This window comes from Carica papaya, chromosome 7 (assembly GCF_054855325.1).
Source record: "Carica papaya isolate Zhongbai chromosome 7, ASM5485532v1, whole genome shotgun sequence".
Taxonomy (NCBI): domain Eukaryota; kingdom Viridiplantae; phylum Streptophyta; class Magnoliopsida; order Brassicales; family Caricaceae; genus Carica; species Carica papaya.
Window position 1 is genome coordinate 4,311,112 of NC_142315.1, and position 23,699 is coordinate 4,334,810.

Sequence of the window (23,699 nt, forward strand, 5' to 3'; positions counted from 1 at the left end):
TGTTTTTGGGATATGTAGCTTATCCTTGTGATGTCATACATATAGATGCATATATATATATATATATGTATATTACAAACTTATATGGTTGGTTAGTGAATTGGCAATTGTCATCAGCTGTATCCATGTTTTGATCTCTACTTCACCTCACCTCTCTTCTGCAATCAGTTAAAACTTCCTTGTAATATGCCTACTTTCTGGTAATGCACGAAGCATACAAATGTATAGACAGTGACACATTCAGGTTTATCCATTATATGTTATAAATATATGAATGTCTGATATAGGTTTAAAGCCATTAACTACCATTTAGAAGGAGCCAAATGTGATTATCATCTCCATTTTTAGCCCTATTGGTAAAAGCTTAGTCAGATAAAATCTTTTAAGTTCACAATTGCTGATGTAAGATCCAAATTTAAAAAGTTATGGTTTTACTAATACCCTTTGGAAAGTAGTTCATAATGGACACCTCACTTTCAAATTCATCCATATCTTACAAAATTACAAAGTCAGAGATCCCACATATATGTATATATATTCTTGTTCATATCATTTAGCTATATATGCAGTCAGGAGTCCGCGTCAAACAACGGCGGAAAGTTGATCATTATAATTTATGATTCAGAAAAAGTTAAGATCAAGACCTGTCTATAAATACAGTCTTGAAAACTTGTAAGAAAACCATACAAAGACCAAAGAAGAAGAGAATGCATTTCAATGATTAACCTCAAGTCTTTACTGTGTCTTACTTTGATCCTGCTGTTGTTTAGCTGCATTGAAAATCGTCCTCTTCGATCGCCTGTTGAGAAGAGGAGATTAAGCGAATCAATCAAAGCATTGAAACAAGAAGCAAAGGAAGCAAAGAGAAGTCTTTATGCATACCCCTACAGAGTAAGCCCTGGAGGGCCTGACCCACAACACCACTTCACTAATAACTAGTTTCTTTTGCAAACTAAACTTCAACTGATAACAAGACTATGTATATATATATATATATGTGTATAACTGTTCTCTTCTTACAATTAATTACTGGTTTTGTTTATCAACTTCACTAGCTTTTTTCAGATAAAGATGAGATGCAAGTAACTAACTTCTGAACTTTGCTGTGTTTGACATTTCAATGAATCATTACAATTAATTTTATGCTGTGCCTGACATTTCTCAGTACATATTAAACTGCATTAGGAAAAAAACATTATTGTCATAAGTTATATTATTAACGTTTGTTTTTTCTTTTTTGTTGTTTGATAAATAAAAGGTCATTTTCTAATTCTTTCATTCTCCATAACCTATTGAGAATTTCTAATTCTATCATTTTATAATAGAATAAAAGAGATATTCGTTCATAGATAATTTGTACCATTGATTTTCTTGCGGAGCTCTCATGAAGTTCTTCAATGATCTTGGCTTTGAGGTATGCATGTGAACGCCCAAATCAATCATCCTTTCCTGTTTAATAAGCCATGAAATCATGTATATGGTACATTAGTATTCTATTCACTTGGCAGATTTTATCTTAGTATTTTCAATGAGATATCTTGGTCTAATTTATCTGTTGTCCTGTAAAAAGAATGGAGCAAGAGCAGAAACACGATCCCCATCAGTTTTAACTGACAAGTGTTTTGGAGAATGAATTTGTTGCATTACTTCTTAGAAAGGGTTTGAAGCCAAACAAATGAGCTTTGATAACTAATTTACCTGCCTATTGGTGGTAATTCTTTGTTCCAAAAGGTTGCCATGGTTTGTACTTTGGAAAGGAAGCAGAACTCTTTTGAGCAAAAAGTGTTTAGTGAACACTTGCAAAGGTGCAGCTTGTCTGACTTTAAGTAAAACAAATATTGTAAATGGTGTAGTTTTCCGATTTTGAGTAAAATAAATATTGCGAAAGGTGTAATTTCTCGAACTTGAAATGAATAAGTACGTTAAGAGTTAATTTAACACCAAGAATAATAAGCATTGTGAGAGACATGCTTGTCAACCTTAGCAAAAACAATCGGATGTAACCGTAAAATTTATTAATGAAATTCTCAAATGGTGACTTCAGAAGATTAAATAAACACGTGAGCTAAATTAGCGAAAATTTGAGAAAACCGATCACCTCTTTCCCTCTTGGGTTGCTTCGATCATTCAGGAAAGCAATGATCCTAGTACTCTTACCCAGGGATTTTGCAAGTAAACCAGGTGAACTATTTCTTAAAAAACTAAAACAATTTTCCTGCATAGAAACAATCATCTCACTAAATATGTCAACCCCCTTAAACATAATGCACAAACCTTTATACAAGGGAAGTACTAATTAAGAAACACTTTGATGATTCAAGTACCGCAATTTCAATGGCCTGAAACGAAGTTAAACCACAAAATGACATTACGTAATATATGTAGTTCACTTCTCCATAACATAAATATATGATAATTTAATAGCAATAATCCACAAAAAGATCCCATTAAAACATATACATGAGCCTAGAATCATCCTAGTTGTCAAAAGCCTTAAGGGAGTCAAGAGGGTCAATTTCCGCAAGAAGTGGCAGATCAACTGGTAATTTTTCAGCACTCAAGCCTTGACCTCTTAATGCCTCAACCACTTCGTCAAACACAATCCTGTTACCTGTCCGAGTGAGGTGTAAACCATCGCTGCAATCCCAAAATAGAAAGGCTTAAAAAGCTTTTCAGGTGCAGAGCTTTCTCTTTTTATTGATTGTCAGAACAAGTACATATAGATACTCTGGAGATATAATTATAATGAGTTCCCCCAAAAAGGTCTTAGAAGGGTTAGTTATTTGCATTTGAAATTAAAGGTAAAATATTTCAACTATAAAGCTAAGTTCAAAATTCAATTTTATGGAATAAGAATGGGAATAAAATACAAATTGGATAAAAAAGTTTGAATGAAAATAGCATTCTAACTTTAAGCCGATTTTTTATCTCTAAACTCATAAGGTATTTTGTCATTATTTCCTTGACAAGTGTAGACATAAAATAATCATTATGAAACTGAAAATACAAGTAAAGTTTATTCATTCATGGATCAAGTATGTAAACTATAATGTTCTTTTATCAATTTAATAACTAAAATCTAGAAATTAAATAGAAATAGAATAGATTTAAACCAGATGTTTTTTTTCTTTTGAGATAATAGATTTAAACCAGATGTAATGCAATAGAAAATAATATTGTTGAGAATAAGGTTAGATATTATCCTTGACATGACCTTATGAGATGGTGTGAGCATCATGGCGTCACAGAAAAAGTGTAAATCGAGAGCCAAGTGCTTAATTCAGCATGAAACACCATATCACCACAAAATTAGGTAGCACTAATGTTGTTGCAGTGTATGACTATATTGTTGGAATGGAGTTGTGGAGCTCATTTAACAAAGATTGTACCAACACCAGCTCAATAGTGATAATAGCTACATCCTTGTATTCTACTTCTGTAGATGATCACACAAATGTTTTTTACTTATCAGAGCTCTAGCTAATGGAGGTTGATATGAGATAAACGATGTACACTGAGGTGGAAGGAAAGAGATCAGTCTCTCCAACCCAATCACCGGAGAAGCATGTGAGAGAGTCAATTTCCAGGGATAGTGTTTGCAGGCCATATGAAATAGTATTCTTTATATCGTGCAGAAATATTTTGACAGCATGCCAGAATGCGTCAAGTTGTTGTGCATGTGCTAAGCAACTTGATTCACAGCAAATGAAATGTTGGGGTGAGTAGTTGCAAGATACTGAAAATAACTCAAAATTATCCAATATTTACTATCATTAAGAACTTTTGGAACAACAGATATTGTAAAAGCATACATTTGGCTGTCATTAGTGACCCATATGCAAGCAAAAACTTCTGAAGGGTTTGATATCAGGATGTTGGTTCTCGCGTAAGACCATTTAGGGACTTGTTAAGCCTACAGGCCAGCTGGAAAATACTCTTAGTGAAACAGAAGGACCAAACCATATGCACATTCTTCTCAAGTTGTTGGGCATCGTTAATATCAAGTTAGTGCATCAACCAGCCACTAGAATCTATCAAGGTTTTTACTTTGATATAATCTTCCCCATACTTTTGATGAAAACCCTTGGCCACTGAACAAGCCTTTATCGACCAATTGAGCCATCTGATTTGTGTTTCATCATGAAAAACCATTTACAACCAACAGGATTTTTGTTGAGAGGTAGTAAGTTGGTGCAGCATGAGGATCAGGGCTGTGGCTATGTGAGGCAATAGCAAGTGTAGGGAATGGGGAGAGCTGGAGATAGAAGATGAGAAAGGATAGGATGACTACTAGTGCAAGGGAAACAGAGACTATACTTGTCTTGTCCAAGAAGTACTATCTGTCCAAAAAGTTCTAGCTTTTGTGCAGACTGCTAGAAGGACCAGAATTTCTGGGATGTCTGGATACCAGTTCTGTGAGTAGCCAGGAGTCAAGGACAGAATTTTGTGATGGCTGGATATCTGAAAAGGGAAAGGGTCTTCATCAAATACATGTATCAAGGTTATAAAGACTAGAAGCTTTGGTGTAGTTTGGAAGGTTTATAAGTGATGCGCAACATGTTCTATCTGAGCATTATTTCACAAGTGTACTCATATTCCGTGGCAAGCAAGAGATTTGCATGGTCAGATGCAGCAGTGGTTTAGTTTATTGATGGTGCTGTATTATTTTTTTTTTGAAGACTGTTTGGCAATGTAATTAGACTTATCCTAAAATTTACAAATAACAGCAACTTCATTTGGGTGTGGGGTATTTGATGGGTGAACAAATCGTTGAACAAGACTTTTGGCCAAGAGGAAATGTAGGATATAATGCTTTAGAACTTTTTAAGGACAGATTTCTCATATTATTCAAAGTGACGAAAAGTACAGATAGATGTCCCAAGAGAAGAAATGTGTACGTGTTGGCTATGTACATTTGAAATTTAAACTACAAAGATTAATCTGGAATGGAACATGACAGTGTGATGAGGATAAGGTTGGGTGTTATCCATGATAAGAATCACAGATATCGACTAAGAATCATAATGCAGTACAAAGGAAGGATTGACATATGAACAAACATGTGATTTCTCCAAGGCCAGAAGTTATTATTATTTTTGTTACTATCATTATTATTAGTAGTAGTAATATTAGTGTTATTAATTTAGAGCATCAAGACTAAAATTATGAAAACAGAAAATTGTTACAAGAAGTCTTGACGCAATTGTTTAATGTATTTAAACAAACTAATAGAACAACTAGCAGTATTGCCATAATTGGTCAGAATTATCTTGCTTGCAAAAATTACATAGATATATATATATATATTTTGAGAGAGCCGGAGAGAATAGAGTAGAATCAAAAGATTACAGTTTAAGACTACTAGTACGCAAGAGGATTATAACAATAAGTCAATCATGCTGGAGGTGAAGCAACTCCAAGCTATTAGCAGGCAAGCCTATAAGTTAATGATCCCAGATTATCAGTTTTTTGAGTACTTAACCTTGGCCCTTGGCCAACTAAGATGATTCTGGTTTCCCTACACTTAATCATGAATCTCCATCTCATTGTTAATTAGTTTTCCATCTAATAGAACTTCAACCAAATCCCAGGAGAATAAAAGGCCCCAGGTTCAAACCAATTAGTTCTCATTGTCGCAAATAACTTTTACTGAGTTTCCCGAAATTAAGAATTGCTACTCTAAAACTAAACTAACCTGATGAACCTGAACTAGGACTTCCCTAGCAAAAACTTAGCAATGTAATGTTCTCCAATTTTCATCACGAAGAATCTGCAGACCATTTTACCATTTCTCAATTGACGACAGTTGAGGCACCACCTAAACAAAAAACACTTGGTAGACGATGCAATAAAAATTTATAGAACCAAGAACCATCTTTCAGAAAATTTGAGCAAATAATCCTGGAAAAGATGATTAAAAGTACACTGAACTTGATGTCACTGAATGTTGATAATCACAACCAGAATAAGCACCCAAAGTCAATAATTATCAAGCATGAAAATTGTCAATGCAAATCAACTCTATGAACGTCTATGAATTTTGAAAAGCAAGCTCAAGTAAATGATATAGGCCAAAAATTATACCTTAGACAAGACTTCTGCCATCCTGGAAACTTTTGCATTTTGCTCCAAAGATCTATCACTGGAATACCACATTCACTAGCAACAGCAGAACATGCCTTGGCATAAGCACCGGCAGCTTCATTTGTCCTCTCAGGCAAGCCCGTCGGATCCTCAATGAAAGGATACCTGGTTTAAGATGATTTCAACAGCTCCCCCAAGATTAGTAACATTGTTTCTGCTTTATTATTTTTAATTTCCAATAACATTAACACATTAGATATGCAAAAAATAAGGTGATAAAATACAAACAGTCCCTAGGACATCACGGAAAGAAAAAAATATCCATCTAAACTGAAGGTGATGTTAGTAAAGACATGAAACGTATAATTATACCTGAGACGCCCATCTTCATCAATCGGAGGAGGAGTTATGAGAAGAATGGAGGTCGTTGGCCACCTGCTCTGATTCCCAGAAAAAAAATTTGCAGGAAAAAAAAAGCTTAACACGATCAGGAAGAAACCAAAAACAACAAAGCAATACAGCACGAACAAACTCATTATGTGTGTGGACACACTGGTCTAGTTCAGCTATCATTGCATACTTACCAAACTCCACTACATGTGAAAGAAAGGTTCATAAAGGGCATCCTGGTTTTTTCTGAACTTCACTGGAAATAATTTAGATGAAGAGAAAATTGATTCTCTTCACACTTTCTAATCTAGCAATACCATCTATTACCGAAACTGATTTTCCTTTAAACGTCCTTTGGTAGCTCAAAAAAGTAATTTCCAGAATGATAAAAACTTTGAATTGGTTTAGTTTATTTCATTTCTATCAGAGAAGTTTTAACGCGTCAAGAAGCCACAGATAAAATAATTCTTAAAATAATCTCTCCTTAGAACTCATACATCGAGACTAATAATCTTCTGTCGATAGCCTAAGTAAACTTGATCTACAGTTTAAAATTGTTCAAATCAGTCCCACACAAAATTTGCTTTCTGAACTTCCAGAACTTTTCAGATGCATCTAAATCGACACTTCACTTGTTAGTTAAAATTTTTTTATTAAAAAAGAAAATTAAGTCGGTTTTTAATCGTACACTATTTACCTGGATAGTTTAAATGAACATAAAAGGTGATGATGTGGCATGTTCTGGCGCTTAGTGCTAAAGTAGCATTTCTAAATATTCTCGTTTTTTTATTTCTTAGAATAGTATTCAAAAATATGAAATAAAAAATTAATGTTTAAATTTAAGAAAAAGTTAAAAAAAAAAAAAAAAAGCATAATTTTCTGCACTATTTTCCATGTCTTTTTTCTCTCATTTTCCCGCCTACCGGATGCACCATTTTTCTCTCTAACTCTCGCCTTTTGAAACAACTAATAACCCTCTCTTACTTCCCTCCTCTCCTCCCCAAACACCCAACTTTGCCACCTCAATGTTCATAGCACAACCTATTTCTCATTCTTCTCTATTTTTCCTATCCGCCTCTTCCTTCCTAACCACAGAACACAAACTCATTAGACCAAACATCTATTTTCTTTTCTTGTTTTTGTCTCCGCCAAATTCCCCGATTTCTTTGTCGCTATTACTCTTAAGCGACAAGCCCACGACGCCCTCTCTCGTACTTCGACTAATCTGGGGAACTCTAGATGCACGATCGTATCTGCACTCATTACCGAAAAAGATGGCCATTCTCTTCGCCGTCCCGGACGCATTCATCCGTACATGGCCCCAAAAGCACCTCCCGTGCTCCATGGAGAAGTTGGCGGAGTTGAAGTCGAAGTGGGTTGCACACCGTCGCCAGCAGTCTCCGGGAATGATGCATTTGAAGGGCAGGCATCGAGGGGAAACCTGGGGATCAACGATGAGGTACTGCTGTGGCGTGAAGAGAATAAGAAATAGAGAGCTTTTTGCTTTGTAGGAGAGAGAACGGGACAGAAGGTGCACAAGAAAGAGAGAGGGAGCTTTGGGAGGGTTAAAAGAGGAAGAAGGAAACGAAGAGAGAAAGAAAATGAAAATGAAAGGGGAAAGGGAAAGGAAAGAAACCCCAACATAAAACCAAGTATAAAAAGAAGTAAGTTATTATTTTAGATTTTTATTTGCTAAATTTAATATTAAATATACTAAATTTTATTTTAATATATTCAATAATTTAAAAGTTATTTTTAAAAATGTAAAAAATTTTAAAAAAATTATTATCGAATATGTGCCACATTATCACCACGTATTAAAAAAATAAAAACAACACATCCCACGTCGCATGTACAAAAATAATGGCATAGCAAGCAAATTGGAAACAGGTATTATGAATACTTTTTATATATAATTAAATGCAATTTTATATGGAAATCATTATGAATAATTGTTTAAAAAGTAATGAGTGGTTATTTAGTCTTCACTGCACATTGCATGTTTTATTCAACCAAATGAAAGTCACTTGTAGCCATTGAATTGCGTAATTTTTCTAACTTATATCACACACTTGAGTTAACTTATCAGACACTCAAAAAAAAATATTATGTTTCTGGAATTTTAATACGAATTCACTTTTCATGCAATTAATGGATCTGCTCACAACATTACATAAAATAATAAATACCATACTGCTGTCATCGTGGGTCTGAGCCCAAAAACTATTAAACCAGACCAGCATGGAGTATATTCGGTAACATCAAAGATGTGAGTGCAATAATTAATTACACATAAAGAATTACAATTAATTAGTCATTCCAATAATGATACGGGAAAATCAACAATACCCCACAAAAATACTTCGGATCACGTTAATAGTTTAAATTTTAAGCAAACATTATTGTTATACATACTGATCGCACTTTATGTTCATTATATCATTAGGGATCTTGAATCTAAACTCCAGCCTTAACAAAGTATATCCATTGGTAGGTGCATGAATGATTGAAAATAATTGATCTTTACTTTTGACCCATGATTAGCACCAGTTTAGTCCATTGCCAAAAAAGTAGTGAGATTATTATTTAAGTGTTTAGACAGGACTTATTGGTCATTTCAGCAGGTTCTTTTGTAGAGGTGCAACTCTCTGCTTCTGCTACTAAATAAATGTATACCTTAAAATTGCTTCTTGAAACCTTTATAAACATATATATATATATATATGTATAAAGACACACACAAACAAGCACAGAAAGGTCATCAACATTCTTACCTTTTCCCCCACTTTACTAATAACAATAAGCAAAAAGTAAGTTTTTTGGGGACGATACTAAGAACTGTTACCCCGGCAATATTAATTTCTAAACTTCATTAAAAAATTATCACAAGCAACATGTGTTTTCCTAAAATAAGTTCTCATGGCTTTTCCTTCTTCTTTTGATTTTTCTCAAGGAACCCACTAGTTAATTTAGTGGCTTAATTGTAAAAGTGATCACTGACTTTTTCATTTTTTTTAAAAAAAAAATTTAATTCTTACCCTTTTCATCGTTGTAATTAAATCTTTAACATTTCTTTTTAATTTAATTCTTTCGGATAAACTATATATTAAAATAAATTGATTTTGACACGTTATCATTGCAAGATAAGTATATCATCAAAAATTGATGTAAAAAATAATAAAGCATTGATAATTTAAATGCAACAATCAAAATGTCAATAACTAAATTACAAAAGAAGTGGCAAGTCCATGACTATTTTTAACTAAATTAAAACTAATGACTATTTTTGCAATTAGATGGGGGAAAAAGTTATGAAAGATGATAAGATAAGACATCCACCAAGCATAAAAAGGAAAACCAACAAAGACAAAAAAAAAAAAGACAGAAAATAGAAAGCCTAGAGACGAAATAGAGATCCAATCCTTTTATAAATTAGATAAAGGCATCACTTTCAAAGAACAGGTGGAATTTAACCCGGAGCCAAACAAAGAAGAAAATTATCTTTCCAACCATCTAATGCAGTTGAAAACATGCTTGACAAAGCCACCCGTTATCGTGACAAAGAAATTGAGGGATTAGCAAAGCCAATAACAAAGATGCTGCGTGAGTAATCATAAATGTATTGCTGTACAGTAATAGCCAAGTGGCAAACAACAGTGACAGCTGGGCCTCACCCACCACAGCACCTAGTTTTGGCACCTTCCTTGCCATTTACACTTGTGCTTTTACCCAATCCCACCTTGGCCTCTTTCTATTTACTCTAAAAATCTTTTATTACTCGGACTCTCACCTTTCTCACCCCTATTGTCATCCACACTCTTAAACACATTTACTGAATTCAATTTCTGGTCAACTTCTGTTCTACGCTTGTCAAGGTTTGGAACCCTCATGTAGATAGAATCTAAAATTCCTATCCTCATCAGTTCATTCTAAAGAAATTGTACCTCCATTTTTGAGATTCAATTACACGGAATTGCCTCTTTCACCATTAAGGAAGTTTAATTTAGTTTCATTCTTTGGGATTTACTTAGAAGAGAATAAAATATACAGATTTATTCTAATAGAGACAAGTATACAAGGCCTCTCCCAGTCCCAAGCTCTAAACCCGTGTCACAGTCCATGCATTTTTAAGATTTAAAACTGAGTCTAAAACAGTAAAACTTATATTCATAATCTACGGCTATTTCACCATTTGATCAAAGCAAGTATTTACTTGCACTATACGTGTATGCACACACACATTACATATGTACATATGCATGACACAAATATACACAGAGGGAAGGGGATACCTTAAGAATGAAGACAATGGAGCGGAGATTTTGCTTGTATTCATCAAGCGGCACATGTTGGAAAGAAGAGGATCTATCGGGAAGTGAAGCGTCGTTAGCTCCAAAGAACACCGTTACAGCCAATGGCGGCTCCTCACTTTCCACCGCTGGGAAAACCCTATGGATTACCTTCAAAGCCCATCTAGTATTGTACCCACTGTATCCTCTCAGCATTACATCAACCTTCATGCCAATCCAATAAACCAATTCAAAAATCACAACAAACTGCATTTTAAGCCCCACATATTTACTACATAATTGCAAATCCATATACCTAAAAATTCAAGACTGAGAGAATCAAAAAGGAAAAGAACATTGATTATCTAAACCAGAAGGGGGAAAAAAGATTAAGAGAAAATAAATCAGAGACTGTAAATACCGAGCGAGAAAAATGATGAGCAAGAGAAGCACCCCAGCCGGAATCACCAAAGGATTCTTCAGTGATTGAGTCACCAAAGAGATAAATCTTCGGTCTCATCTTAGTAAGATATTCGAAAGGATTTCCTTCAAAAAAGAGAGAGAGAAACTGAGTTTTGCTTCTATATCAGATGAACTTCAATGCAAAATCGTAACCTGGTGAATATTATAAATGAAAAAGTACATTTAGAATCTGAGTTAGAATCCATACTGTGCAACGGATCAAAGAAAGTCAACCTTCAATTTGCTCGGTCTGGAAAAATGAAGCTGCTCTGTTTATCTTGAATGCTAGCCTACCTACTTTCACCCAAAAGGCGGGGATACAAGACGGAGACAAAATAAAAACACAGACAGATAGCAAATTAGAAAAAGATGAAAGTACAAATCAGAATTTAAAAAAGAAATTAAAAATTAAAAATAATATATAGTGGAGTAAGTGAATTAAAAATTTTTAAAAGGTGAAAGAATCAGAGCGAAAGAAATATAATCTATTTTTTAAAAAAATTATTTTAATTATTTAATTAAAATTTATTAAAGTTGAAATTATAACAGGATTGTCAGACCAAACGCTTGGACCGGGAACTAAAACGATGTCGTTTTTATGGGTCTATACAGAGGGTTTTCATGTCACGTCTGGCATTTTTATGGCCGACGGACGAACTGGAGAAACTGAACAAGCAGTTGGTATTTTTGATCAAATGGGAAGATGAAACATGGCAAGCTCCCAACAATCGTACCTTCTCTTTTCTTCTCGCATCGTAATTTAACCTTTCTTTCCCAATCAGAACAAAGTTTCCCGCCAACTCTTTCCTATCTCTCTCGTTTGACTGCGGCTTCCATAGCCTCAGCTCTGCAACTGTTCATCTCCTCAGAGAACCCAAAACATGGCCAGAAGATTCATACCCACGTTATTAAAACTGGGTTCAAATCCGACACGAATATTTCTATCAAAATACTGATACTTTATTTGAAATGTGGGTGTCTCAAATTTGCCCGCCAAATGTTCGATGAATTGGCTAAACGGACTTTATCCTCATATAATTACATGATTGGTGGGTATCTTAAACATGGGCAAGTTCAGGAGTCTCTTAGTTTGGCTCGTAGGTTGATTTTCTCTGGTGAAAAGCCGGATGGGTTTACGTTTTCCATGATTTTAAAGGCATCAACTGGTGCTACTAATGATATGTTGCCCCGCAGCTTAGGAAGGGCTGTCCATGCCCAGATACTCAAGTGTGATGTGGAACCGGATGATGTGCTCTATACGGGGCTTGTGGATTCGTATGTGAAGGAAGGGAGGGTGGAATGCGCTAGGACTGTGTTTGATATGATGTTGGAAAAGAATGTTGTATGTTCGACCTCTATGATTTCTGGGTACATGAATCAGGGTTCTGCGGAGGACGCTGAGGATATCTTTTATAAAACTGTTGAAAAAGATTTGGTGGTTTATAATGCAATGATTGAAGGTTACAGCAAATCTTTTGAAACAGCTAGGAAAGCTCTTAAAATTTATATTGATATGCAACGGAATCACTTCCAGCCAAATATGTCGACATTTTCAAGTGTGATTGGGGCGTGCTCTGTTTTAAGTGCATTTGAAGCTGGTCAGCAAGTACAAGGACAACTGATGAAGACTGAGGTTTTCACAAACGTAAAAATAGGTAGTTCTCTGTTGGACATGTATGCAAAATGTGGAAGAATTGAGGAGGCACGAAGAGTTTTTGATCATATGCCAGAAAAGAACGTGTTTTCATGGACTTCCATGCTTGATGGTTATGGGAAGAATGGAAACTACAGTGAAGCACTCACACTCTTCCAAATGATGCCGGAGTATGGTGTTGAACCGAATGACATTACCTTCCTAGGTGCTCTTTCTGCTTGTGCACATGCTGGTTTAGTTGCTAAAGGATGTGAGGTATTTGAGAGCATGGAAAAAGACCATAGGATGAAACCGAAAATGGAACATTATGCTTGCATGGTTGATCTCTTTGGACGTGCAGGAAGTTTATATCAAGCATGGGAATTTGTCATGAGGATGCCTAAGAAACCGAATTCTGATGTTTGGGCAGCTCTGCTTAGTTCATCTAAGCTCCATGGTAATATAGAGATGGCAAATATAGCTGCCAAGGAGCTATTTAAGTTAAATGCTGCTAGTCGGCCAGGAGCATATGTTGCATTATCTAATACTTTGGCAGCTGCTGGGAAATGGGACAATGTAAGTGAACTTAGGGGGGTGATGAAAATTAGAGGGGTGCTGAAAGATACTGCTTGCAGTTGGGTTGGAAGTGATGGGGCTCTCTGATTCCATATTGGGAAAAGTAGGAAACTCAGTAATAGGCTAGTACATTGTCCTTTAGACACACAGACATATTCACTCAGCTTTTATTGTGCTTTCATAACCATTATATATTCTGCAGTTAACTCTGAAACTGAGATGCTCGCTCTACATCCTGAATTATTGACTTCCTTTGCTTGTGCATTTTCAGAACTCTTGATCCAGGGCATGCTGCAGGAAGAAATTGTGAAGAACAAGTGAGGGAGAACTTCGTTTGCTATCACCTTTGAATGGCCTCATACATATAATATATTGTTTCTCTGATATTGGATGATTATGCTTGAAATATAAGCATAATAATAATCAAAACTTAAGATAGGTGATCTCTGAGTACGCATGGTCAGTCTTTCTAGATTCTACATATAAAGGTTTAGAATTTAAAAGGAAATAAAGTTATGAATTAAATACGAAAACGAAATAATAGAGTTTAAGATTTCTATTCTTTACACAATAAGTTAGAATAGTCAATAGAGTTACGAGAACGATCTTTCTAAAAGAACAAATAAAGTCAAGAAAATAAATAAAAGGTAATATACTGAGCATTTTAGGATGACCTTCACTAGTTTTTGAAGAGAGTCCGGGTGGTGAATTATTCGCAACCCTCTTGTTGATTAGGATCTGGGTTTTGTTCTTTTCGATCTGAAATAGTTAATGAAATGGTGAGGTATACTATATCAGTAAAAATATCACACTACTCACTAATACAGAAATTGAATGTTGGTAAAAATTATAAAAACAACCAATGGAACTCTTGATTTAAATAAATTTATTTATCATAAAGAAAATTATTTATTGCATATATTTACCGTTTGTAACATTTTTAAAATCGACTTATAGAGACTATAATCTAAATAACATTTCAATCTTATATTCAAGTGAGTAAGAACAGTAACTTTTCTTTTTTATTTGCATACTGGTATTCTTGGGAGCCTATAGAAATGTCTCACTACGCGTGAACCATTATTTAACATTGTCAACTAACTAACCGTCTTCATATCACATCCAGTATGAGTGCCAAAAATACCATCTCTCAATATCCCGTCCGGTGTGAGGGTGAAACGAGCTGTTTTCATACCCCGTCTGGTATGAATGTCAAAAATATCAATTCTCGATATCCCGTCCGGTATGAGGCGACATTCACGGTAGAATTTTCTATGTACCCGATCCGTCCACAATTCTCCAGAATATCCAGAAAGGTTATCATTCATTCATTCAATTAATAGATTAATTTTTCGTTTACATTTAATTTTCAGTTTTATAATTTAACCGTAAATCAACACGAGACAAATAATACATGCATCAAGTAAACACAATTGAATCATTTTACCAATTTCAGTATATTATCATGCATTTAAAGCTGTAAAATTAAATAATCGGTTAAAAAAGACAAATAATAATAAATGACCGGTTTCGGTTCCACTAGTAATCTATAATTAATTCTCAAAATTTTTTAAATTACGTAAAATACTGTATTATTGATAATTAAACTTCAATTCCATAATAGAGAATAAGGTAAAGAATTCTTACCCGAATCGGTGTTCGAAACATCGACTTTTTTACTGCGCTTATTGATGGTCTCCGAGTTTTTTGAATTTTTCTGCGGAGATTAAAACACGCTTTACATATCTAAAAATACTCCAAAAAATTTAAAATCAGTGTTAAAAATTTTTTTCAGTCAATTTCAGAATTCTGATACGACGGTGGTTTGCTCGGCCTGGTCATTTTCGGCCAGTTTTGGCTGATTTCGATCGGTTTTATATCCATTCCTGCAAGAAAATACGTTAGGGAGCTTTGATTGGCCGAAAAAAGTCAAAAAATAAAAACTTACCAGCGGTGGAATTTTCCGATGCGGCGACTCCACCGGTTCACCTTCGCTGCTGGGTTTTTTTTCTTCGGTCAACTTGTAGAAAATAGAATGATGAACACAATGGTGAAAAAATTGTACAAAACGGAAAACAGAAAGGGGCTCATCGGAGGCGATTTCGAGTTTTGGCCGTGGTAGTAGTATTGGGCTTTACTTACAGTTTTCGGCTCATTTGTTGTTCTTTTTACTCCAATTTGGTCATGGAGGTGTTCGGAATCAAATTTTGAGAAGATAGGAGAATTTTTTTTATCTTTTTTGGCAGTTGGAGTTAGCTATGGTGTGACGGGCGGCGATAGGAGGCCAGCGACTAAGGTTTAAATTCGGTGTGATGTCCCCTAAATCCTGACCGTTCATTGCGTTTGATTTCGACTGTCCGATCGCATTTAAAAAGGAAATGAATCTAGATCATTCATCGCGATTTTGATCTCGACTGTATGATCGCGTTTAAAGAGAAAATGAATCTGGACCATTCATCGCGTTTAATCACAACCGTCCGATCGCGCCTGAGGAGGGAATGGATCCGGACCGTCCACGGGTGGGAATGCATATGGGCCGTCCGATCGCGGGCACGCGGATTGCCAGCGTGGCCTCTCGCGTGGCACCAAGTCAGCATGTCTTGGCATGCGGCACGCTTCGGTTCGTCGGGGCTGCTGACTGAGCGGTATTACATGACACAATTTTTTCTAATTGCGTTTTGATCCTCAGTTTCTAATTTTTCTTTCAAAAATACCATCTGAACACCAAATTTTCACCCTTTTTTTTAAAAAAATTATTTTCAATTTCATCATCAACATTTTTATTTCCTAATTTTACATTAAACAAAATTTATAAATTTAAAAATTATATTTTTATACATTTTTTTAAACTTTAAAATTAATCCTAGTCCAAATTTCGGGCTCGGGTATTATAACTCTTTCTCCCTTAAAAGAAATTTGATCCTTCAAATTTGTCTCTCTCTCACTCAATCAAACAGTTGGGAATACTGGGATCTGAAGTCTTATTTTAGTACTCATGTGGTCTCTTTCTATGTGTAGTTCTGTCATAGCACCTTAACAAAGGAAATTTCTCGGTTGCAGATTATCCTGCTCTTTCGGTCCACAATACTTATCGGTACCTTCTCATAGGACAGATCCTCCTGAAGTGAAAGGGACTTGTGGGCCAAGATGTGAGAGAGGTTCGAGTTGTACTTAGGTAACATGGACACATGAAACACATTATGGATTTTGGATAGTTCTGGAGGTAGTACAGTTTGTAGGTGGCGGTGTCAATTCTGTCTACGATTTCAAATGGCCCAATAAACCGAAAATTTAGTTTCTCCGTCTTGTCAAACCTACTGATTCCCTTAAAAGAAGTGACCTTATGAAATACTTGATCATTTTTCTCAAATTTCAAATCCCTCCTTCGAGTATCCGCATAACTCTTCCGCCTGCTCTGAGCTGTCTGGATGTTCTTGCTGATCTTAACTATTTTGGTTGTAGTCTCCTCTACAAAATCTGGGTTGAATAATTTTTTCTACTAAGTGTGTCAGCTACCACGTTGTCATTGCCTGGGTGATACAAGATGTTATAATCGTAATTCTTGAGGAGTTCTATCCATCGTATCTAACGCATGTTGAGATTCTTTTTGAGTGAATATGTGTTTCAAGCTCTTGTGATCGATATAGATCTTAAAAGTCTACCCATACAAGTAATGGTGCCAAGTCTTTAAGGTGTGGATAATCGCGGCAAGTTCTAAGTCATGGGTGGGGTAATTTTTTTCATGACTCTTCAACTGCTTGGATCCATAGGTTATAACTTTCTCATGCTGCATCAGAACACAACCCAACCCCAGGTAGGAGGCATCACTATAAACTGTATGTTTACCTGTCCCACTCAGCAAGACCAACACAGGTGCAGTAGTCAATTATTTCTTTAGTTCTGAAAAACTCTTTTCACAGTTCTCCTTCCACTCAAACTTGACGTTCTTCTTTGTGAGCTGAGTCAAATGAGCAGTTAGGATAGAAAATTCTTCCACAAACCTGCGGTAATAATCTGTAATCCTCAGAAAGTTATGAATATCCTTAACCGAAGTCAATTTTTTCTAGTTAAGCACTGCCTCAACTTTTTCAGGGTTTACTGACACTCCATCCCTTGATATGATGTGCCCCATGAAGGTAGTGTGCTTGAGCCAGAACTCACAATTACTCAACTTTGCAAACAACTTCTTTTCTTTGAGAACCTGCAAAATTTGAGTCAGATGGTGAACGTGTTCTTTTTTAAATAGATTAGGATATCATTGATAAATACAATGACGAACTAATCCAGGAATTATCTAAAAACCCTATTCATTAAATTTATGAAGATGGCTAGTGCGTTGGTTAGTTCAAATGACATGACTAGGAACTCATAGTGTCCGTACCTGTTTTCAAAAGCTATTTTGGGAATGTCTTTTGCCGTAATCTTTATCTAATGGTAACCTTAATGCAGGTCTATTTTGGAGAAGATCTGGATACCCTACAACTGATCAAAAAGGTCATCGATCTTGGGAAGGGAGTACTTGTTCTTGATCGTGACCTTGTTCAGTCCTTTGTAGTCAATACATAACCTTAATGTCCCATCCTCATTCCTTGTAAATGTGACTCTAGCATCTCATGGGGACACACTATGTCGGATGAATCCACTATCCTGCAATTCATTGATCTGTTTCCTCAGCTCCTTTATCTCAACACGACTCATACAGTAAGGGGCAACCGAAATAGGCTGGGTGTTTAGCTGAATATCTATGATGAATTCAACTCCTCTGTCCACTGACAGTCTGGGTAGTTCATCTGGGAACACATATGGGAAATCTCGAACTACCGAAATCTCTCGAATACAATTTTTTTTCTTAGGTTTGCCTTGTATCATATTTGGGTTAGCTTTTGTATCTTACTAAGTGAGGTTGTAAGCCCTGTCCTAGATAAGAGGTCTAGCCTAGTTCTGATTTCTTGGGCACTCTCTCGTGTAATGTTGGGTACTCCCACATATACGGCAAATATTGTTGATACGGTAGCAGAGTCGATCCCCATGATTCTTGCCACAGTGCTGGTAAGTCCCACTGTATTCTATTGTCGGAATCTAAGGAGGAGTGTGAGTCAATAGCCTAGGTATCTTATTTTATTGAACAAGTGTAGTGGGTGCTGGTCTGCGGTGTGAAACCGAGGGTCTGAGGTTCCTTACTGCTGGAAAAAAAAATGTGAAGGTTCATCTCAACTAACTGTGCCTTGGCCAGATCGACCAAGTAAGTACTGAGCTCGAACACATACAACTGTTGTCTAATCTCATGACAGAGGCCCTACTCGAACTTTCTTACATTTCTACCTTCATCCATCATACTCTCATGGGAATACTGACCAAACTTTAAGAACTTTCGGACATATTCTGACACCATTATATCACCCTGGATCAGGTGTGTAAACTCCCTTTCCTTCATATGTTGGAGATGCTCTGGAAGGTACTCTGTATTGAAAGCCATCAAAAATTGTTCTCAAGTGACTGGAACGGGCAGGGTGGCCAGCGGCCTGCCTCTCCCACCAGCATGTAGGTGACAAGTATGACTCTCTGTTCGGGAATTATCCTAAGAGTAATGAAGGCTTTCTTCGTCTCAGCTAATTAGTATTTGAATTTTTCAAAAAAGGATGCCCCTACAAAAACAGATTAGATGTCCTACTACCCCTGAACAATTATTCAACATTATCAACTAATCGTCGTCCTCATACCCCGTTCGGTATGAGCGCCAAGAATATCATCCTTCAATATCTCATTCGTTATGAAAGTGAAATGGGTCGTCCCCATACCCCGTCCAGTATAAGTGCCAAAAATACAAATTCTCGATACTCCATCCGATATGAGGTGACATTTATGGTTAGGTTCCCTATGTATTCGGTTCGTCCATTATTTCTCAGAATATGCAGTAAGACTACCATCTATTCATTCACTTAACTAATCAATTTTTCGTTTATATTTAATTTTTAGTTTCACAATTTAACCGTAAATCAATGCAAGACAAACAATACATGCATCAAGGAAACACAACTGAATCATTTTACCAATTCTAGTATATTATCATGCATTTAAGGCTATAAAATCAAACTATCAGTTAAACGGAATAAACAATAATAAATAATCAGTTTCGACTCCATTAATAACCTGTAATTAATTCTTGAAAATTTCTAAATTATGTAAAATACTGTATTATTGATAATTAAACTTCAATTTTATAATAAGAAATAAGGTGAAGGATTCTTATCCGAATCAATGTAAAAAATACTAAATTTTCTACTATGCCTACTGGCGGTTCCTAGATTTCCTGAATTTTTCTGTAGAGATTAAAACACATTCTACGTACCTAAAAATACCCCAAAAACTCTAAATCAATGTTAAAAAAATTTTTTGAACAATTTTAAAATTCTGGCACGGCAGCACCGCCGTGCTCCGACGACAACACTGTCGCCCACGGCAGCGGTTTGCCTAGGCCTGACCGTTTTTAGTCAGTTTTGGCTGATTTCGGCCGATTTTATACAATCACTGCGAGAAAACACGTTAGGGGGTATCGGTTGGCCGAAAAAAATCAAAAAATAAAAACTTACTGACGTCAGAACTTTCCTGTGCGGCAGTTCCGCCGGCTCACCTTCGCGGCTAGATGTTTTTCTTCGGTCAACCTGTAGAAAACAAAATTGTGAAAAAATTGCACGAAACGAGAAATGAGAATGGGCTCATTGGAGGCAATTTTGCACGCGGCGGTACCGCCAGGTTTTACCCACAGTTTCTGGCTCATTCACCGTATATTTTGCTCCGATTTGATCATGGAGGTATTCGAAATCAAATTCCGAGCGCATAGGAGAACTTTTTTTACTTTTGTTGGCAGTCGGAGGTGGCTTTAGTGCGGCGGCAAGCGGCGGTCGGCTCCCTTCTCCAGCGACTGGTTCTTTTTCTCCAGCGAGAGGCTGGTAGCTAAGGTTTGGCTTCAGTGTGATGCGAGATATTTATATATGTCTCCCTTAAATCTAGAACGTTCATTGCGTTTGATCTCGACTGTTCGATCGCATTTAAAGAAAAAAAAATATGGACCGTTCATTGCGATTTGATCTCGACCGTACGATCGTGTTTAAAGATAGAACGAATCTGAACCGTTCATCAATTTTAATTGCGACCGTCCAATCGTGCTTGAGGAGGGAACGGATTAGGACCTTCTACGCGCGGGAACGCATCTGGGCCGTTCGATCGCGGGCACGCGGATTGCCTGCGTGGCACTGAGTGAGTGTGCCTTGTCACGCGACACACTTCGGTTCGTCGGGGCTGCTTACTGAACGGGCCTATGTGGTGCAATTTTTCTTAATTGTATTTTGACCCTTAATTTCTAATTTTTCTTTTAAAAATATCATCGGAACCAAATTTTCACCCATTTTTCTCAAAATTATTTTTAATTTCATCCTCCACCTATTTTTTTTCTAATTTTACATTAAACAAAATTTATAAATTATATTTTTATATTTTTTTAAACTTTAAAATTAGTCTCGGACCAAATTTCGAGACCAAATATTACACTACATATATGGATTCTGAAGACAGTAATTTTTGGTTGAAATGAGGGGTCTGCTGTAGTGATCATGCACTTTTACTTAGTTGTCATAGAGCAATAAGGTTGGTAATCTACTAAGCGGCATTGCCATTAGCCAAAGTGCACAAATTTTATTAGTGAAAAAGGAGGTTTACCCTCAAAGATGAAGCAGTTACGTAGAATTTTAAATGTTACTCACAGACAGGATATTCATGAACTTGTACAACAACTATAACAACTTGGAATATATTTGGTGTCAGGAACAAAATTGAAGAGTTTAAAGAATTGACTGGCAGAGTGACAAGTATTTTATAAGTAAAGAATGATAGGAATGTCTTGCAGTAAAATCTGAAGAAGGCATAAGTAATTGTTTTAGCAGATGCAAGGTAACTTATAGGTTAGAAAAGAAATACACATTGAAAGTTCAACAAAGATCAAATTGTTGACTTCCAATTTATGGGGGTGATCTGACTTGGTTGAATGAGCATCAATCTGTTTAAAGCTCATGCTTAGTTGACAGGTACACTACTATCTTCGATTTCAAAGAAATCTCTGTTATGGAGGCTAGAAATACATCTTCATGCCCTATATGACCTGGTAGAAGGCTCGTATACATGTGTGTATTGACATATTATTGTTAACATGTAAGGGTGTAAATTTCATCAGCACAGGAACTGATTCAATTTTGGACTTCTGGAGCCATTGTTGGTGATTCAAGCAATTGAGGAGGTTTTAGTTGTATCTTGTGATCTAGTATTGGTCGATCTAGTCACCATGATCAACTTTTACTAAGACTCTGACATATTCTGTAATACTCCAAAATAAATTATATGTAATTTAAAATTTATAAATATAATTTTTATAATTTATTTTTTATCTAATTTAGAGTAAAAATGAAATAAAATTTGATTGAGAATTAAATTAAAAATAATTTTGAAAAAAAGGAGTGAAAAATTGGGTTCTGGGAGTATTTTTAAAAGAAAAATTAGAAAATAGGAGCCAAAATGCAATTTTAGGAAGTTTCGCAATGTCAGATGTCCGTTTAGCAGGCCCGGTGAATCACAACGTGTCGCGTGGCAGCGAACGCTGATGCGGTGTCACGCGGACGATCTGCATACCCGCAATCAAACAGCCCAGATCCATTCCCGCGCACACGGATAGTCCAGATGCGTTCCCTCCCCAAACTCGATGGGACAGTTAGATTTGAACGCGATCGAAAAGTCTAGAGTGGATCGCGATGGACGGTCCAGATTAGATCGCGATAAACGATCTATATTCATTCCCTATTTAATCACGATCGGATGGTCTAAATCAAACACGATGGACAACCTAGATAAAAAACGGACATATATAAATAGCGCTCATCCACACCAAACCTTAACCCTAGCATCTGAACCCCCTCACCGGAGAAGAAGATCTGGTCGCTGGAAGGACACCGCATTGGAGCTTTTTCCGACAGCCAAAAAAAGTAATTTTTTTTTTGCTTGAAATTCAATTTTAAACACACCCATGGTCAAATTGGAGCAAAAAGACAGATTAATTGGCCGAAAAACGCTGGCAAAGTCCGGCGGCATTGCCGCAGGGAATTTCACAAAACACATCCGATGAGGCCCTTCTTGGTTCCCGTTATGTGCAATTTTTCTACCATTGTGATCATCGTATCCTTTTCTACAGGTTGACCGAAGCAAAACACCCAACTGCAACGTGACTTGGAGGAGTTGACGCACTAGAGACCTCTGCCGCTGGTGAGTTTTGATTTTTTGTATTTTTTAAGCCAACCGAGACTCTTTAACGTATTTTCTCACAGAGATCGATGTAGAATTGGCCGAAAGCAGCTGATCTGAGGTGGATCACCCGCGATGGCACCGTCGCCGGAGCACGGTAGAGCTGCCGTGCCAGATTTTTAAAATTGGCCAAGTGGGCCCCGGGATTGATTTTGAGTTTGTTTGGGATATTTGTAGGTACTATTAGCGCGGTTTAATTCTCGAAAAAAATTTTAGGGAACCCGGGAATCGTCTGTAAGCACAATCGAACAGTTTTGCTTTTCGAACATCAAATCGAGTAAGGATCCCTCACCTTATTCGCTATCATAGAATTGAAGTTTAAATAAATAATAATATAGTATTTTGTACGAATTTAATAAATGTATATAATTAATTACGGATTGCTAATGGAGCCAAAATCGAAAATTGTTCTCTATTGATTTCTGTTGATTTATTGTACAGTTTAAAGGCATGATAGTATATGATTTATCAATTTTATGGTTTGAATGCATGTATTACTGCCTTACGTGATCACCGTTTAGTTGGAAAATTGAGATATGCTTGTATTCCCTAATACATGTTTGTTTGTTTGTGTGATTATGGTTAATTTGGAAAATAGATACTAACGAAAAACGAGAAAGTTGTGTGAAAAAATGAATAGATAAAGACGACAGCCTTACTAGATATCTTGGGATATGGTGGACGAACTTGGTATATAAGGAACCCTACCGTGAACGTTGTCTCATATCGGACAGGGTAGGAAGACATGATAATTTGACACTCATACCGGACGGGGTTTGGGGACGGCCCGCTTCACCCTCATACCGGACGTGGTATTGAGATTTAATAATTTGGCTCTCATATTGGACGGGGAATGGGAACAGCCCGTTAGTTGAAAATGTTGAAAAATGGTTCACGCTTAGTGGGGACATATCCCTATG

At 36.3% G+C, this 23,699-nt stretch overlaps 2 protein-coding genes across 10 annotated transcripts; one reads left to right on the forward strand and one right to left on the reverse strand.

The window, feature by feature from the left end:
* Positions 1–459: 459 nt before the first annotated feature.
* LOC110822018 (SGNH hydrolase-type esterase superfamily protein) lies at positions 460–11,637 on the reverse strand. Of its 7 annotated transcripts, none has more exons than XR_015813187.1 (9): positions 11,434–11,637; positions 11,185–11,309; positions 10,767–10,988; positions 6,457–6,524; positions 6,085–6,249; positions 2,275–2,339; positions 1,699–1,816; positions 1,361–1,449; positions 460–799 (listed from the first exon to the last, which is right to left on the reverse strand). XR_015813187.1 is itself a non-coding variant. In XM_022052017.2 (6 exons), exons 2-6 carry the CDS (start codon positions 11,281–11,283, stop codon positions 2,478–2,480), a joined length of 714 nt encoding a protein of 237 aa, XP_021907709.1. In that variant the 5' UTR covers positions 11,284–11,309; positions 11,434–11,623; the 3' UTR covers positions 2,348–2,477. The 7 variants fall into 7 exon arrangements, 3 of the variants coding, with proteins under 3 accessions (XP_021907709.1, XP_021907710.1, XP_021907711.1); XR_015813186.1 differs by having other exon boundaries at positions 1,699–1,820; XR_015813188.1 differs by lacking the exon at positions 1,699–1,816.
* Positions 11,638–11,785: 148 nt separating this feature from the next.
* LOC110822115 (Tetratricopeptide repeat (TPR)-like superfamily protein) lies at positions 11,786–13,887 on the forward strand. 3 transcript variants are annotated; one of them, XM_022052126.2, is made up of 2 exons: positions 11,786–13,315; positions 13,706–13,887. In XM_022052126.2, the coding sequence occupies exons 1-2, from the start codon at positions 11,929–11,931 to the stop codon at positions 13,753–13,755; spliced, it is 1,437 nt and encodes a 478-aa protein (XP_021907818.1). In that variant the 5' UTR covers positions 11,786–11,928; the 3' UTR covers positions 13,756–13,887. The 3 variants fall into 3 exon arrangements, with proteins under 3 accessions (XP_021907818.1, XP_021907815.1, XP_021907816.1); XM_022052123.2 differs by having other exon boundaries at positions 11,787–13,556; XM_022052124.2 differs by having other exon boundaries at positions 11,787–13,434.
* Positions 13,888–23,699: the final 9,812 nt, after the last annotated feature.

What these genes read in the sequence shown, in the direction of transcription:
- LOC110822018 (XM_022052017.2), bottom strand. Translation starts at nt 11,283, where the DNA reads ATGAGACCGAAGATTTATCTCTTTGGTGACTCAATCACTGAAGAATCC. An exon ending in GATGAAGATGGGCGTCTCAG is followed by an intron (nt 6,250 to 6,456) that starts GTATAATTATAC and finishes ATCTTAAACCAG; the next exon opens with GTATCCTTTCATTGAGGATC. An exon ending in TGGCAGAAGTCTTGTCTAAG is followed by an intron (nt 2,638 to 6,084) that starts GTATAATTTTTG and finishes TTGGGATTGCAG; the next exon opens with CGATGGTTTACACCTCACTC.
- LOC110822115 (XM_022052123.2), top strand. Translation starts at nt 11,929, where the DNA reads ATGAAACATGGCAAGCTCCCAACAATCGTACCTTCTCTTTTCTTCTCG.